The sequence below is a fragment of the Lolium perenne genome, chromosome 6 (assembly GCF_019359855.2).
Source record: "Lolium perenne isolate Kyuss_39 chromosome 6, Kyuss_2.0, whole genome shotgun sequence".
Lineage (NCBI taxonomy): Eukaryota > Viridiplantae > Streptophyta > Magnoliopsida > Poales > Poaceae > Lolium > Lolium perenne.
In genome coordinates, this window is record NC_067249.2 from 266,863,203 (window position 1) to 266,878,171 (window position 14,969).

At 44.5% G+C, this 14,969-nt stretch overlaps 2 protein-coding genes across 3 annotated transcripts; one reads left to right on the plus strand and one right to left on the minus strand.

Annotated features, from left to right (window-relative positions):
* The first annotated feature begins 752 nt into the window (after positions 1-752).
* LOC127305531 (phosphatidylinositol 4-phosphate 5-kinase 9) lies at positions 753-7,450 on the plus strand. 2 transcript variants are annotated; one of them, XM_051336004.2, is made up of 9 exons: positions 753-937; positions 2,224-3,531; positions 3,941-4,108; positions 4,362-4,527; positions 4,672-4,782; positions 4,881-5,068; positions 5,416-5,573; positions 6,409-6,574; positions 6,688-7,450. In XM_051336004.2, the coding sequence occupies exons 2-9, from the start codon at positions 2,282-2,284 to the stop codon at positions 6,953-6,955; spliced, it is 2,475 nt and encodes an 824-aa protein (XP_051191964.1). In that variant the 5' UTR covers positions 753-937; positions 2,224-2,281; the 3' UTR covers positions 6,956-7,450. The 2 variants fall into 2 exon arrangements, with proteins under 2 accessions (XP_051191964.1, XP_051191965.1); XM_051336005.2 differs by lacking the exon at positions 753-937 and adding an exon at positions 1,007-1,226.
* Positions 7,451-8,297: 847 nt separating this feature from the next.
* Positions 8,298-12,290, minus strand: LOC127305532 (uncharacterized). Its single transcript, XM_051336006.2, has 5 exons — positions 11,635-12,290; positions 10,419-10,649; positions 9,368-10,066; positions 9,143-9,263; positions 8,298-9,032 (listed from the first exon to the last, which is right to left on the minus strand). Exons 1-5 carry the CDS (start codon positions 12,142-12,144, stop codon positions 8,596-8,598), a joined length of 1,998 nt encoding a protein of 665 aa, XP_051191966.1. The 5' UTR covers positions 12,145-12,290; the 3' UTR covers positions 8,298-8,595.
* Positions 12,291-14,969: the final 2,679 nt, after the last annotated feature.

Here is a 14,969-nt window from a genome sequence, read left to right on the forward strand (position 1 = left end):
TTTTTTGCATGTAGAGGATGCGCGTATGTATATGCGTGACATTTTTTTATACCGAAATTCAAACGTATGTAGCTTGGAGAAAAATGACAAGTTTCAAATGAACAGTACGAAGAATAACTTACTGATTGGACAACTATGTAATTTAGTCCGGACTAAGTTTAATCGTGTTCAGGAGTGCCCATATCGAGAAAATTCCCTTGGCATAGTTCACGGCAATGCCAAACAAACTGGCCGTTGTACGAGCCACGGATAGCAACACGATAGGTACTACATCAGATAGGCCGACCTCACCGACCGAGCTCTTATTATTTGTGATCCAGGGCTATCGAGTGAGTGAGTCAGCAGTCAACATGCCTGGCTGGGCCGGGCGTGGTTCGCGAGAAGATCCGCCCATGGAGGAGCTCTATTAGAATTACTGATTTTACTACTACTCCGTAATTATTAATAAGTCGTCTGACATGTGTAATTATGTGAATCTAGGCCATGAGCTAGTAGTATTAGGTTGGGCGGTGTCCAGAAAATAAATAAATAAATAAGTGCCGCTCAAGATCTGGACAGAAGCTAGCGGACAGACCCTGGATCCCCCGAGCCGAAGCAGCATAAACCCACCATCATCACTAGCATCATTCAATAATAACACAGCCCCAATCCCATCATCAACTAATCTAATCAGTTAATCACGCCACTGCCAGCTTAATTAATTACCGACGGGCGGCCTCAAAAGATCCAGCGGACAACAGCTGCTACTACTTGACGTTTCACACTCACGTCGCCCGAAGCTCCCAAGTTTCCTCCCAACTCTCCACTCGATCCATCGGTCGAGCGATCAGCTCCCCTCACGAGTCGCCGTCGTCGTCGTCTTCCGCCGCCGGATTCCCCGTCGCGCGCGCGCGCCGCGTGCGGCGAACGGCGAACGGCTCGGCTCGTCGCCGCTACGGTACGGCACGCCCATCTCCTCGTTTGCTTGCGCCCGCGCCGCACGCTTATTCGATCCGGTTTTGCCTCCGACGGGGACGGGGGACCTGGTCGCGGTGGTCGGTTCGCCCACCTCCCCGCGCTCGCCGGTGCTGACTGAATCGGTCCTCATCCTAATCAGCCGCGCCGTCTTGCGCGGGGGCTAATTCGGCTGCTGTGGCTGCCGGCTCCCAACCGCTGCGATTTTCCGTCGGCTCGGATTCCTCCGCGAGGTCTAGACTAGAGATCAGTCCACGGGGATCGCCTCGCCGGTATGTGTTTTGTTTGCACCAACGCTACGTTTTTCGGATAATGTTCTCGTACGGATGTAACACGATCCAGTGGTGGGTTAGTGGGGGTCCTATGGTCCTATCAGTTCGCTCTGTTCTACTACTACTAGTTAGTAGTACTGCTGGTGGTGCTTTTTTGGTTGTTATTTGTCTTCAACTATTTGTTCTTCCTGCTCTGATTCGCTTGAACATCGGCACGCACACGGCTCAGCTCGATTCTGGATTGGCGGCGTTCATCGAATCCTGCACCAAATCCTATCCCGTGCATGATTTGGGAGATCAACTGGGCTTTCGTCCAGGAGGACTTGCTTATCTGCCGGTGTGTAGATAGATATAAGAGCCTTTCCATGTTTTTGCTGCACAATTTTCGTGCTGATGTCTCTATGCTGTGGGTTGTGCATCACGGCATAGTTTAGTTTGGCTTCCGAAGCCTGTGTTTGATCGAATTGTTCTCTGCTCGGGGCGTGCCATTCGTGCATTCAGAATCCCAGGCATGCGTGCTGGTGCTGGTGCTGTGCTGTACAGCTTTCGCTCAACTTCCCGTGCTCGATTGTCCGTTACAGCCATGTCGTATGTGCCTTATTTTCATCCTATCGTCTTCCGGTGATAATAGTCTCGGCAGATTTGATTAGTTTCTCTCATTTGACAGACGATAGTTCTAGTAGCTCCAGTGACCAACATCGGTGCTCTGGTTCGCTAGAGCATCCACCCTGCTTAGTTTGATTATCGACGACGTGTTTGATTGTCTCGTATTCCGTTTGTGATATGGGAGCGTGAGCGGTTTCGATGGTATGTGTGTAGATAAAGATGTGCAGTTTTTTATGTGTGTTTCAGCTTACATGTACCATAGTTTCATCCTGTAACTATCTGATGAGATAATACTCCACACAAATTTGACTGTTCCTTTCACTGGGCATGATGCTAGTTCTAGTAGCTACTGTAAGTATTATTGACGCATCTCGTCTGGCCTTCTCTGCAGATTGAGCTTTGGATTTATCTCCCCCGTCTTTGCGGATCAGTCACCCCGCGGGGTATGCATGACACCCCCCGTGGCTCTCCGAAATGAGCCAGCAGTGATCTCCCATTCTGAAAGAGTTGATCTGTTCCGCGGTGCCAGTTGCAACATCGAGAGCGAGGTGCTGGCAACTTTGGCAAATGGCCAGGATCCGCACGCTCCAGACACAAACGCTGGTTTCAGGGTTACAAACATCAGGCTCCCCAGCGGTGATAGCTATTCCGGTACATTGTTGGGGAGCACGCCAGAGGGTTCGGGGCGGTATACCTGGTCAGATGGCTGTATTTACGATGGCGAGTGGAGGAGGGGGATGAGGCACGGGCAAGGGAAGACGCTGTGGCCATCTGGAGCTACCTATGAGGGCGAGTATGCTGGTGGGTACATATATGGCGAAGGCACATATACTGGGCAGGATAACATCGTTTACAAGGGACGGTGGAAGTTGAACCGTAAGCATGGTCTCGGGTGCCAGACGTATCCTAATGGAGACATGTTCCAAGGTTCTTGGATTCAGGGAGAAATACAAGGTCATGGGAAGTATACGTGGCAAAATGGGAACAGTTATACCGGCAATATGAAGAATGGCAAGATGTCTGGAAAGGGAACTTTTACTTGGAAGAATGGGGATTCGTACGAAGGTAACTGGTTGGATGGCATGATGCATGGATATGGTATCTATACCTGGGATGATTGTGGGTACTATGTTGGAACCTGGACCAGGGGACTGAAGGATGGGAAAGGCACATTGTATCCAAGGGGGTGCAGAGTTCCTGTTAATGATGAGATGTACATCAATAGTCTAAGGAACAGAGGTGTGCTGCCTGACCTAAGAAGGCAGAATCATGGTTCACGCATACTTCACTCTTCGTCAGTTGACATGGGAAACATGAAGGTTGGTATGAATCGGGAATCTTCAGGTGCTTCATCTAGAAGGAACTCGGGCGAGCAATCCCGTTCAAAGAATGTGTCCTTGGAAAGAAGGTGGAGTCTTGAGGTGGCTATTGAAAAGTTCATCGGAAATGAAAATAGTGAAACCTCTGGTCTAGAAGGCTCTGAAAACGTTGATGATTCTGAGATGCCTATGCTTGAAAGGGAATACATGCAAGGTGTTCTAATCAGTGAGGTAGTAATTGACAGGAGTTTCTCGGGCTCATCCAAGAAGACAAAGCGCCGCCAGAAGAAGATGGTAAGAGAAACAAAAAAACCTGGAGAAGCCATAATTAAGGGGCATAGAAGCTATGATCTAATGCTAAGTTTGCAGCTCGGTATCAGGTATGCACCCAATTGTGGCTGCTGTCATTTAATATACCCATGATAAATAGCTCACATTTCGTGGCACTGTCTGGTAAAAGACAAATAGCACAATTACAAGCCCCTATAGTGGTCTGCATCAATACATTTTAATGCAATTTATAGTTCAGTCTAGCAAAAAAAAAAACCACAGATCGTAAGCTTCTGAAAAGTAACAGTCCAAGATTTAGCTGGTGTGCTAGTTGGTAGTGGTTTCTAGATCTCTAGGTTAGGCCAGGGACGTTTGCACTTTACAACAGTAGCTTTAATGCTTGCTTAGAACTGATGGGACATATGCATGTTAAAAGAAATTGATGTCAGAGCATGATGTTGAAACATCTGGTATCCATAAGTATATACTCTATAATGTTCATTGTGCTATTGTACTTAGGTACACAGTTGGAAAGATAACACCCATTCAAAAACGTGAAGTCCGTGCTTCAGATTTTGGTCCAAGAGCAAGTTTCTGGATGAACTTCCCAAAAGAAGGATCACGACTTACTCCTTCACATCCTGCAGAAGATTTTAAATGGAAGGACTATTGTCCAATGGTTTTCAGGTTTGTTATACTATTGATTGCTTGTATGCGTGTATGCATGTATGTATGTAAGTGCAGAAACTCAAAAGACACACATGAATCTTCCTTATTCTCTGCAGATTCATGTGGTCTTTTGAGTTTGTGCATTTACCTAACATTATTCATTTGGACTTCTAAACCCCCTCATAATGTTTCTCTCATCATTATTTTTAAAATTCTTACTCCTCTTTCTGCTGTATTTATAAACTATAAAATAGTCCTTTCATTTATGTAGAAATTTGAGAGAGATGTTCAAGATTGATGCTGCAGATTATATGATCTCAATATGTGGAAATGCTGCACTTAGGGAGCTATCTTCTCCTGGAAAGAGTGGGAGTGTATTTTTCCTATCACAAGATGATCGGTTCATGATTAAGACTCTCCGGAAATCTGAAGTGCAGGTTCCTTTTTCTATCTGGTCTTCAGAGATCATATATAAGTTGTTCTAGGAAATTATGCATTCTAGCTTTTCCAGTGGTTTAATTATTTAGATATCTGCAGCAGTAGCGCAATTTGAATGTTCATGACTCTCTATGATCGTGTAGGTTCTCTTACGAATGCTTCCAAAATATTATCATCATGTCCATACTTATGAGAACACCCTCATAACCAAGTTTTTTGGCCTGCACAGGGTAAAACCTTCTAGTGGTCAGAAGGTAATGAACCATCAACTTATCTGCACATCTCATTTTTGATTTTCTTTGTTCACTTTCTTAATTGTGGAGTAACCATTCTTGTTATGTGGGTATTGCAGTTCCGTTTTGTTGTAATGGGAAATATGTTCTGCACAGAATTGAGAATCCACAGGAGATTTGATTTGAAAGGTTCATCATTAGGCCGTTCTACTGACAAAATTGAAATTGATGAGAACACAACTCTGAAGGATTTAGATCTGAACTATTCCTTTTATCTTGAACCTTCCTGGCGAGAGGCTTTACTTAAGTGAGCATACATCCTCTGAAAATGATGTTTATTTTGTGGCATAACTGCATTATATTTTGTGATGCATTCCCGTTGAATCACTGTTCGCCTAATATAGTACTTAAATATTAAACCATATCTTAGTTCGCAAATATAGATATGATGAATAAACTCTCGGTGCACTTAGCGTTAGCGTGTCTTGTGATCATTTTCAGGTTTTGTGTAGAACTCACCTACATTTGACTTTTTTGCCACCAGTTGACTTGGAAATGTGCAGTGTTTTGTTATGTTTGTTTTTCTCCCTGAGTGCTTATGCAGTATGATCAAGTTTCACCTGATAATAGTGTTTCATGGTCATTTATTCTCAGGCAGATAAAAATTGATAGTGAATTCCTGAAGTCACAGCGGATAATGGATTACAGTCTACTGCTTGGTGTCCATTACAGAGCTCCGCAGCACCTGCGAACACGTGCATCGTATCGCCGAAGCATGACAACAGAGAGATTAACTGTTCTTTCAGAAGAAGGTAATGCAGATCTTTACCTTGCGGTAAATGGATTTTATGAACATGTTGCTATTTTCATGGGATACATGTTCTTTATTTGATATCAATGACTTTTAACTCGGTAGTATACATAACATTGCAGCCACTGAATAGTACTAACTCAAATCCTGTTCTTCACATTATTTTTTGCTATTCACAAATAGTACGTAGTTCTATTTGTGGGTGTCATGGTGTCACTATCGGATCATGGCATGTTTTATGTCTATTCATACTGTCACTGGGTCTTTTCAGAGGGTAGTCATTGGGTTTTCAATGTGAGTACTACCCCCGTTCCAAAACAAGTGCTGCACCTTTATCCAGATACGGATGTATATACACGCATTTTAGTTTTAGATACATCCGTAACTAGGTAAGTTGCGACACTCCCACCCAAAATAACAACAGTCCCGTGAAGTGAATTTTTGGAAGATCAGACCACCTGCTCGAATGAAACGATAAAAAGGATCACCTGTCAGCAAAATTGACAGAAGTACCATGGTGGCAGGGCCTGCCGCCTCAGCCAGCATCGGAAAGTCCCACATGGTGCTTGCTGGGCCTGCCGCCACGGTACTTGTCAATTGTGCTGAGAGGTGGTCCTTTTTGTCATTTGATTCGAGCAGGTGGTCGGATTTGCTGAAAATTCCGGTGAAGTTGGTCTAGATAGTGGATATTTCTTCTCGAGTAAATTAGCTGTCAGCCGTGTCTTAAAGGAATACGTGCTTTCTCTGTGATATATATTTACCTCCTGCAGTTCCATGTTCAGTTCTTGTTACTGTTGGGAGAAGTGATATTCATTATCGACAATGATGTTGTGTAGACGCCCAGGAGGATGATGCTTTCAACTACCCAGAAGGGTTAGTTTTGGTTCAAAGAGCCAACGATGAGAACAGTGTGGTTGTTGGCCCTCACATAAGGGGAAGTCGACTGCGATCATCTGCTGCTGGATTCGGGGAAGTAGACCTCCTGCTTCCGGGCACAGCAAGGTGAGGGCCTTTTTTTCTTTTCTCTTCGACCATTGCTGTAACACGCACATCACTTCTTTTGCCTCGGACTGCATTGCTCTTTAACATTATACCAAATGGTGTCCCCTTGGCAGGGTCCAGATCCAGCTAGGCGTGAACATGCCTGCCCGGGCCGAGCAGATCCCGAAAGAGGACGAGAGCAAGTCGTTCTACGAGGTGTATGACGTGGTGCTCTACCTGGGCATCATCGACATCCTGCAGGAGTACAACATCACCAAGAAGATCGAGCACGCCGTCAAGTCCATGCAGTACGACTCCGTCTCCATCTCCGCCGTCGACCCCGAGTTCTACTCGGAGCGCTTCCTCAAGTTCATCCAGACAGTCTTCCCCGAGAACTCGTAGCCCCTTGAACGAAATCGATCCTCACAATTATTTGTCCCAGCAACGCTTCATCATCCCCTGCCGCTTTATCTCTAGCTCATAATAGTTGGGCAAGCATACGAAGACGACTGGCATGCCTGTGTACAGTACGAGAAATGAAGGCAGCGGCAGAGTGTGCCCAGCTCCAAGGGCATGCAATCTTCTGGAAGGTTTTTCCAGGTAGAACGCTGTAAGATCCGTTGAAGCATAGGCTGGATTTGCAGCATAGGCACTTTTCTGGGGAATCAAGGTGAGGAGTATGGAGCATGGAGATTGTGGAGGAAAAGCATCCGTCTCCTGGCACCGACATCCATCGGCACAAAGGGTAGTATCAGAAGCGCTGGAAGGTTCTTGATCTGCTTTAATACCTGTCCGTTTCCTTTTTGAAAGCAGTCTGTTGCAAGTTCCTTGTTTAGGGTACACGTTTATAATGACTGCTCTCTTTATTTAAAGAAATATGGGTCTCAATTACTACTACACTTTTCCTTCAAAATACTAGAAAAACTGTTCTCCCTTGGAGGATGCACCAGACACCGCTACGTAGGCTTGGAATTAAAACTGTAAACTCGCGAGCTAAACAAGTAACTCACGAATTAAAACTGTAAACTCGCGAGCTAAACAAGTAACTCACGACTCGGTTCGCGTCACTCGAACTCGGTGTATAATGAGCCGAGTTTTAAATTATGTCGTTAAATAAGTACAAGCTAAACGAGCCGAGTTCGATGAACATCGAACTCGTGAGTAGCTCATTTAGCTCGGTAAAAATTAATAGTAGGTTGTATACTCTGACGAAACACATTAATTCAGTCTGAAATAAGCAAATAGTGTCATGTGGGCCCATAATGGGCAAGTATATTTGTGGGTGATATTATGCTCATGATATATTGATTGTTGTAGTTTATATTGTCTGCTGAAGATACGAATGGCTAGGACTTCATTCTTTTTTACTTAAAAAAAACAGTTCATTTTTAAGTTCAACAAAGCATTACAGAACGCAGCATAACAGGAGGAAACACTTATCTTTGGCAAATACAGGCTATACCCATTTGCACTTCTACAAGCTCTTAGAAGCGTCCAGGCCACCATCCGCATTTTCCTTAAGCCCTTAATCCAATCAGGTTCAATGACAATTGAACAGTAGCAAAACATCCAGATCTATGATAACCGAGTACAACACATTTCACCAAGAGTACCTAAGAACTATGACTTCTATTGGCAGAAATGAGGAGTGCACTAGAAACAACTGCTACAAGTGCATAGCACTGATAAGAAAACAACTGCCATCTTCAGTTGGTACAAATCGTAAAATCAACACACCACAAAAGAGATCAAATCACGTTTTATAATCAACGTTACATCGTTAGGGGCTCCAGGCCTCCTCTGAGCGGCAACCAAATAAACAGAATAGATTACAGGTCCTAGATGAAGCATAAGGTCTCAGCACCAAAATGGTACTTTCTCCAGTTCAAATTTATTAATACTATACCTTTCACCAAGTCAGAATCATATGCCAACTAATAAACGTGTAAAAGCAAACCGTCATCGTCTCGTAGTTCCCTCGTTGTCATCGAGGGAACGCCATGTATAGTTCCACTAAACCAAAATAAAAACAGCTCCTTAACTTATCTGCTGTAGATACAGGACCCTACTTTGAAGCTCAACATGAGGATCATCGCCGAGACGAAGAAAAGGTACAGGCCGCCGCGCAGCACCGAGGGCACGGTGCTCATTCGTGTAGCTGGCTCCTCATCGAAACCACCAATGGATTTGGTAGTGGACATGCTGCTGCTCTCCACAGTGACAGAAAGGTGTAGACTGAAGTCAACATGTTTCTGTAGGGGCCAGCTGTCCGAGCTATCGGTGAAACTGAGGCCACCATGCTGGACAAAGCCCGCGGTGACGCGGACAACCGAACTAGCCCCACTGAGAGCAGCAACTGATTTTCCTGTGGTTGGTGGGAATTCTGATGCCATTGCAGGTGGGGCTGGGTAGTCGAGCATGCTTATAAAGCGCTTTCTGAAACTATTGTCATTGTCAACCTTCTCATCCTTTGGCACACCTAGAGGAAACCAAATTTACAGAATTTTATAAATGAGTTCATCCAGAGTGTATTCAGCAATTGCCTATAAGGAGTTTGGAAGTACAACACAGAAGGTCTTAAAACGGTACCTGGAAGCGCACTGTCCGGATACAGGTTCCCACGGGAACCAGATGAAGATGCGCCATATTGAGCCTTCGCATTTGTAAAAGTGGAGATCCCATCAAACGTAGAACCATCCTTACTTTCATCCTGAAAGAGCACCAGTGATCACCAGCAGAAGGTTTTTTTTAGCCCAGACATTTTTATTTCAGGATGCTGGAGTAAAAGAAAACTGTTATTGTTATGAAGCATACCTTTTGGGCAAAGTTCAACATGTCTGGAAGTTGAGAATCAGAGCCTACAGCTGAGCCCGAAATATCAAACTTGAAATCGTCCTCTTCAGCAAAGTAAGCCATCAAATCCTCTCCCACGTCAAAGAGAGATTCGTTCTCAATTGGCGGGTAGATAAGGCCATTCACATTTAGATAATCATCATTCCCATCTTCCCATTTGTGATTGTTTGATGCATCAAAAAATGGCATGTTGTCATCCACTTGCTGAGGACCTGGAAGACCATTGGTTTGCAAATACAAGTTCTGGTCATCTGAAGGACAAGCTTGCTCCTGTCCTGAATATGTATTGGTATCATTCCCTGCGTCAAAGAATTCCTCAACACTAAGAGTTCCATTGGCCTGGTTTTGATTACTGTAAGTTCTCAGAGGCCATTCTGCCACTTCACCATTTGAAGGGTCACTCCAAATGATAGGACCATCCTGACCTACATATCCATCATCTTGACTTGGGTATCCAGACAAATCTGCAAGACTGAAGTGATCATCGACAGCATTCTGCGCTTCAGGTTCGACTATATTTTCTGAACTAACATTTGACACAGGATTCTGCAAGATCTCCTCGATAGAAACATCGCCGTCACCATAGCTGCCCTCACCAGTCTCATTCAAACCTTGAGCTTGTAGATGAGCCATTTCTGATGAGTTGAGCACTTCTTGGGACTGGATGATGTAAAACAGCAACGAAGTAAATATCAGTGTGTTTAAGCAAAGACAGTAGAAAATGCTTCACTGAGCACTGGATATAGTTGATAACAGTTAACAACTTTCACACAATTGATTTGACCAGAAAAATGTCAATCATGAAAAATAAAAGAATTGTAGGATGCATGGAATTTAAATAGTTGTCACTGTTGATTTGAGTGGAGGTTGGGTTCAGCAGCCAAGTGAAGAATTATGCATGTAAGTAGCTAATTACCTCAATTATTATTGTTTAGTGTATATACAGAGACAGTCGCATTTAAATTATGCTCTAGCTTTCAATTCTAGCTGACTAATAAATATGGGCACTTACTTGCACAAGCTCATTAATGTTAGAGAATATATTTTCATCTTCCACATTTGATTCCGCACTAGCAGTATCTGTGATCGCAGCCATTTCAGTTGATGTACCACTGGTAGGTGTGTTCTCAATGGCATCATCCTCCTCCTCCCATTCCTCCTCCATGTATGGTGCACCATACTGTGCTCCATTCTGCGGTCCAGATCCAACTTTCTGAAAGATTCTACACACCACATGCAGATCCTGCAAACCCAGAAGAAATATAAATATCAGAATACAAAAGGAATTCTGCATTTTCACAATAAAATGGAACAGCTCGCATAAACATGGGGTAACAGAATGTACACAACAATTGGTACTACAGTGTTATTTTTCAAGAGCCAAAGAGGAAGAACGTCGCTGTTTTTAGATCAAGTCGTCAAGTACAAGGAATATATATTTGTGAGATAACGCCATGAAGTAACTTAAAACTGATCAATATTATCACCATAGACATAACATTAAACAGGAGAAGCAATAACAAGTCCCAAATCTAAACCAACCAACTAGGTAACAGCAAAATTGTTAAATTCAGAGATCATCTACTTTACTGTCTGTCATATAAGACTATGGGTGCTACAGAAGTAAAACAAGGAAAAGGTTAAGAAGACCATCCTTACAATTCCATGTAACAAGGGATGCCCTTGCTTGGACAGATAGTCACAAATAGAAGCGTCTCCCCTGTTTCACTCTCTTTATTCTAAGTTGACCTTCTTATTACAGGGCCACGCATTGCATCCCCTGCTTTGTCAAGGGATGGTGATTCAGGGAAGGGTCTTCACCCAAGTTTGAGATTTCAGGAAAATTCCACTTTGGTTTGGAGTGGTATTTGCTGAATTCCCCTCCGATGGTGAGGAGGCCCGCCCCTTGTGCATGCAGACCTTGCAGAAGACAGCCAAACACACAACTGTCTGGTCAAGACCTACTATAACTGTCGAGCTAGATGGTCAAGTATCAAGCTACAACAACCCTCTCTTGTAAGTACTATAGCAGGTTCATCCTCGGCGGTAATAACATAGAGATCGTCAACATGACTCCGGGCTACACAAACTAAACTGTAATACTAGAAAAGGTTATCCATCAAATCGCCCTTCCCAGTCATGAATTATCACTCGCAACTAATTAGGCTCTATCAAGCAAGCAATCACAACCTCGAGAACAAAACAGATCACAACCAATTGGGCGGCACCTGTGGCCCGTCGCAGTCGAGGAGGCGGTACTCGTGCATGACCCAGTTGGTGCGATCCCCTTTCGGGGCCCTGCCGGCATGGAACACGAGCGTCTTCTTCATGCCGACGGCGCGGCCGCGGTGGCGCACCTCGCGGTCCTTGCCCGTGGTCTTCCAGTACCCGCGCGGCGTGGCGCGGTTGGTGCGGTTGCCGGGCCCGCCGCGCCCGCCCGCGCCGGCGCCCGCGACCTTGCGGTCGAGCCGCGCGAAGAAGTACCACTGCGCGTCGCGGCTCCGGATGCGGGAGAGGGGCGGCAGGTCCCAGGGCTCGAGCCGGTACAGGTCCACCTCCGCGATCGCGTCGGCGCGGAGCGGGAGGCTGCGGGCGCGGCGGCGCAGGTAGTAGGAGACGAGTTCCTCGTCTGTCGGGTGGAAGCGGAAGCCCGGGGCGAGCGGCGCGGCGGCGGGTGAGGACGCCGTGGCGGCGTGCGGGGGTGGCGGCGGGGAGTAGTCCGGCAGTGATGGGCTCATCGGGTCCGGCGGGGATTGATCTTGGGGTTGGTCGGGGAGCTAGGATCTGGGGGAATTGAGCATAATTTGTGGGGAATTTTGGGTGGATTTGATCGGGGGTGGTGGTTAGGGTTTTGATGAGGAGATCGGGACGGGGAAAAGTCGTGAGCTGCTGCGATGGTGCGTGGGAAAGAGGGAGGCGTGGAAGAAAAGAGGACCGATGATAAATCGGTGGGTTCTCTCTCTCTCTCTACGTGTTCTCGAAGACTCCACGACTCTACCTATCTCCCTCTCCCTGCTCGTACGCGGTTAGGATTTGGAGCTGTTCCTACTATTTATGTGAATTGTATTCGGACTGACTATGGCGCTTCGATTCTGTATCAAAACGTTTATAGATTCATAAAATCACAGCCGATTTCTTTACATGCTATGTTCAGTTTTGTTCATAAGATATTTAAATGATTATTTTAAAGGCACTGACAATGTTGTAGATTTTTGAGAGCACTCGAATTTTCTACTTTGGATGTAAAATGAGTTTCGTTCATTACAGCAGCTCTGGAAACATCAACTTTGACGTGCTTGTCTGGACACTCAACAGGCTGATCACGAGCTGTAATTGGCTCTCGGATGTGTACTTACCTCCATACCGGTTTACAGGGGTATTACGCATTTCAAGAAAAAGCTTTGACTACAAGTTTGGTCAACAAAATATGATATTCTATATTTTGTTGACCAAATTGTTAGTCAAAGTTATTTCTCGAAAAGCGTAATACCCCTGCAAACCGGTATGAAGGGAGTACTAACAATCATCATGTGAAATGTAACTGCTGTACCTGAATGTACATTCGTATTTTGTCAAGTTTCGTACATTTTTTCTGGACAAATAACACAAGTTTGGTCAGTGATCACAAAACAGTGAAATGTTGTTCTGCCTGAATTTTACACCTTGTGAACTGCAAACTTGCCATAGTTTGATTTGATCATCAGCGAAGAGTTGTTTAACAGAACATCGGAAATAATATTGGGTACTGCAAAAAAAAGGTAATTGATAGCGCATTAATGCATATAATGACGTAGCACTTCAGCAAACGACACTCTTTTCCAACATTAACTAGTATTTATATTACAGCCGATAGTAATGTAACAAACATCTGAAGTAATACTAGGTAATGCAAAAAAAAGATGGCTGGTGGCGCATTCATGCAAGTATGCAACATTTTTTTTCGATAAAGGACGTTTTCATTACTTTTAAAAGTATTACACCCAGCCTCTGCATAACAAGATGCACACAGCCGCACACTCACAAAGTGTCATAGTAGCACACACACAAGGTATCAAAAGGCCAAACTCTGAAGGACTAAAAACATGGAAGGACAGCTAAGACTCAGAGGACTCTATCCGTAGATTACGCCGCCATCCATGTTGGAAAAAAAATCCTTCGCCACATCCTCCAACCGTGTAGAAACCTCCATAAAGAGGTCTCGACTCTCTGGCTTCTGAAGCAAGGACCACGAACGGAGCAAAGCGGTGGATCGGTAGATAACCTGCAAACAAGAAGAATTAGTATCATGGAAAATCTTGCCATTTCTACATAGCCAAAGCGACCAAATAATGGCAATCGCCCCCACCCTAATAAAAGTTTTAAACCTACGGTTCACCCCATTGAGCCAACCACCAAAAATATTGGCAACACTCTGAGGAGGATACAAGGTTGAACCTATTTGGGTTATTGACCATATAGATATCGCAAATTGACAGTTGAAAAAAAGATGGTTAATTGTCTCATTATGATGACAAAAGACAGACTTTTTACTACCTTGCCAATTACGCTTTACAAGATTATCCTTAGTAAGAATTATCCCCCTACGAAGATACCAAGCAAAGATCTTTGTTTTTAGTGGTATCTTCATAGACCAGATTTTTTTATTAGTAAATACTAGCGTATCTGATTGGATTAACGCTTTATACATTGAATCTACTGAGAATTTTCCACTCTCATTTAGATTCCATCTAACCACATCGGATCCCTGCGTCAACTGAACCCTTTCGAGTCGTTGCAGCAAAGTATTCCATGATACTAGCCTGGGGCCTAGAAGATCCCTTCTGAATGCCATATTAACCGGTGAATCTTGCAGCACCGTTGCAATGGTGTCAGATTTGTGGCGGACTATTCTGTATAAAGATGGATACTGTTCCCGAAGGGTGGTATTACCTAACCACTTATCCTCCCAAAACCGTATCTGAGATCCATCCTTGATCGAGAAAGATGTGTATGGGAAAAAGAATTTCTTTGTCGCCGTTAGACCAGCCCAAAAGTGCGAGTCTCCAGGTCTCCAAACCACCTGGGACAAAGCCTTTGAGCCTACATACTTACTCTTTAGAATCGTTTGCCATATACCTTCTTCTGAAGAATTTTAAATAATCATTTTTCAAGTAGGGCTCGATTTTTGATCTCAAGATCATGGATACCGAGTCCCCCCGGTCTTTTGGTCGACAAACTACATTCCATTTAGCAAGTATGCAACATGGACCAAGACCATCGAGTTACAAGCATCATTTTATTAAGTTTGCGCAAGAAATATGAAGCACGAGCATGGTTCAGCAAAGGTTCCAGGTGAAGTACTAGAGCCAAAATCTAATGGCGAAAACTGAAGACACGTGATTCAACCAGACGTCCAGAAGGGTGGAGTACTGCTGGGATGGGATAATCCTTCTCACTACATATATCTTGCAAACACATTGGGATGCCAGCTTAAAATATCAAGCAAAGGCTCTATCTTAAATTTCATTACCGTCTTAAATCGATGTCAGGGATGGACACACCCAAATTCAGATAACACTGTGTG

What these genes read in the sequence shown, in the direction of transcription:
- LOC127305531 (XM_051336004.2), top strand. Translation starts at nt 2,282, where the DNA reads ATGACACCCCCCGTGGCTCTCCGAAATGAGCCAGCAGTGATCTCCCAT. An exon ending in TCCGGAAATCTGAAGTGCAG is followed by an intron (nt 4,528 to 4,671) that starts GTTCCTTTTTCT and finishes ATGATCGTGTAG; the next exon opens with GTTCTCTTACGAATGCTTCC. An exon ending in CTGCTTCCGGGCACAGCAAG is followed by an intron (nt 6,575 to 6,687) that starts GTGAGGGCCTTT and finishes TCCCCTTGGCAG; the next exon opens with GGTCCAGATCCAGCTAGGCG.
- LOC127305532 (XM_051336006.2), bottom strand. Translation starts at nt 12,144, where the DNA reads ATGAGCCCATCACTGCCGGACTACTCCCCGCCGCCACCCCCGCACGCC. An exon ending in TGTTGAACTTTGCCCAAAAG is followed by an intron (nt 9,264 to 9,367) that starts GTATGCTTCATA and finishes GTGCTCTTTCAG; the next exon opens with GATGAAAGTAAGGATGGTTC. An exon ending in TCCGGACAGTGCGCTTCCAG is followed by an intron (nt 9,033 to 9,142) that starts GTACCGTTTTAA and finishes GGTTTCCTCTAG; the next exon opens with GTGTGCCAAAGGATGAGAAG.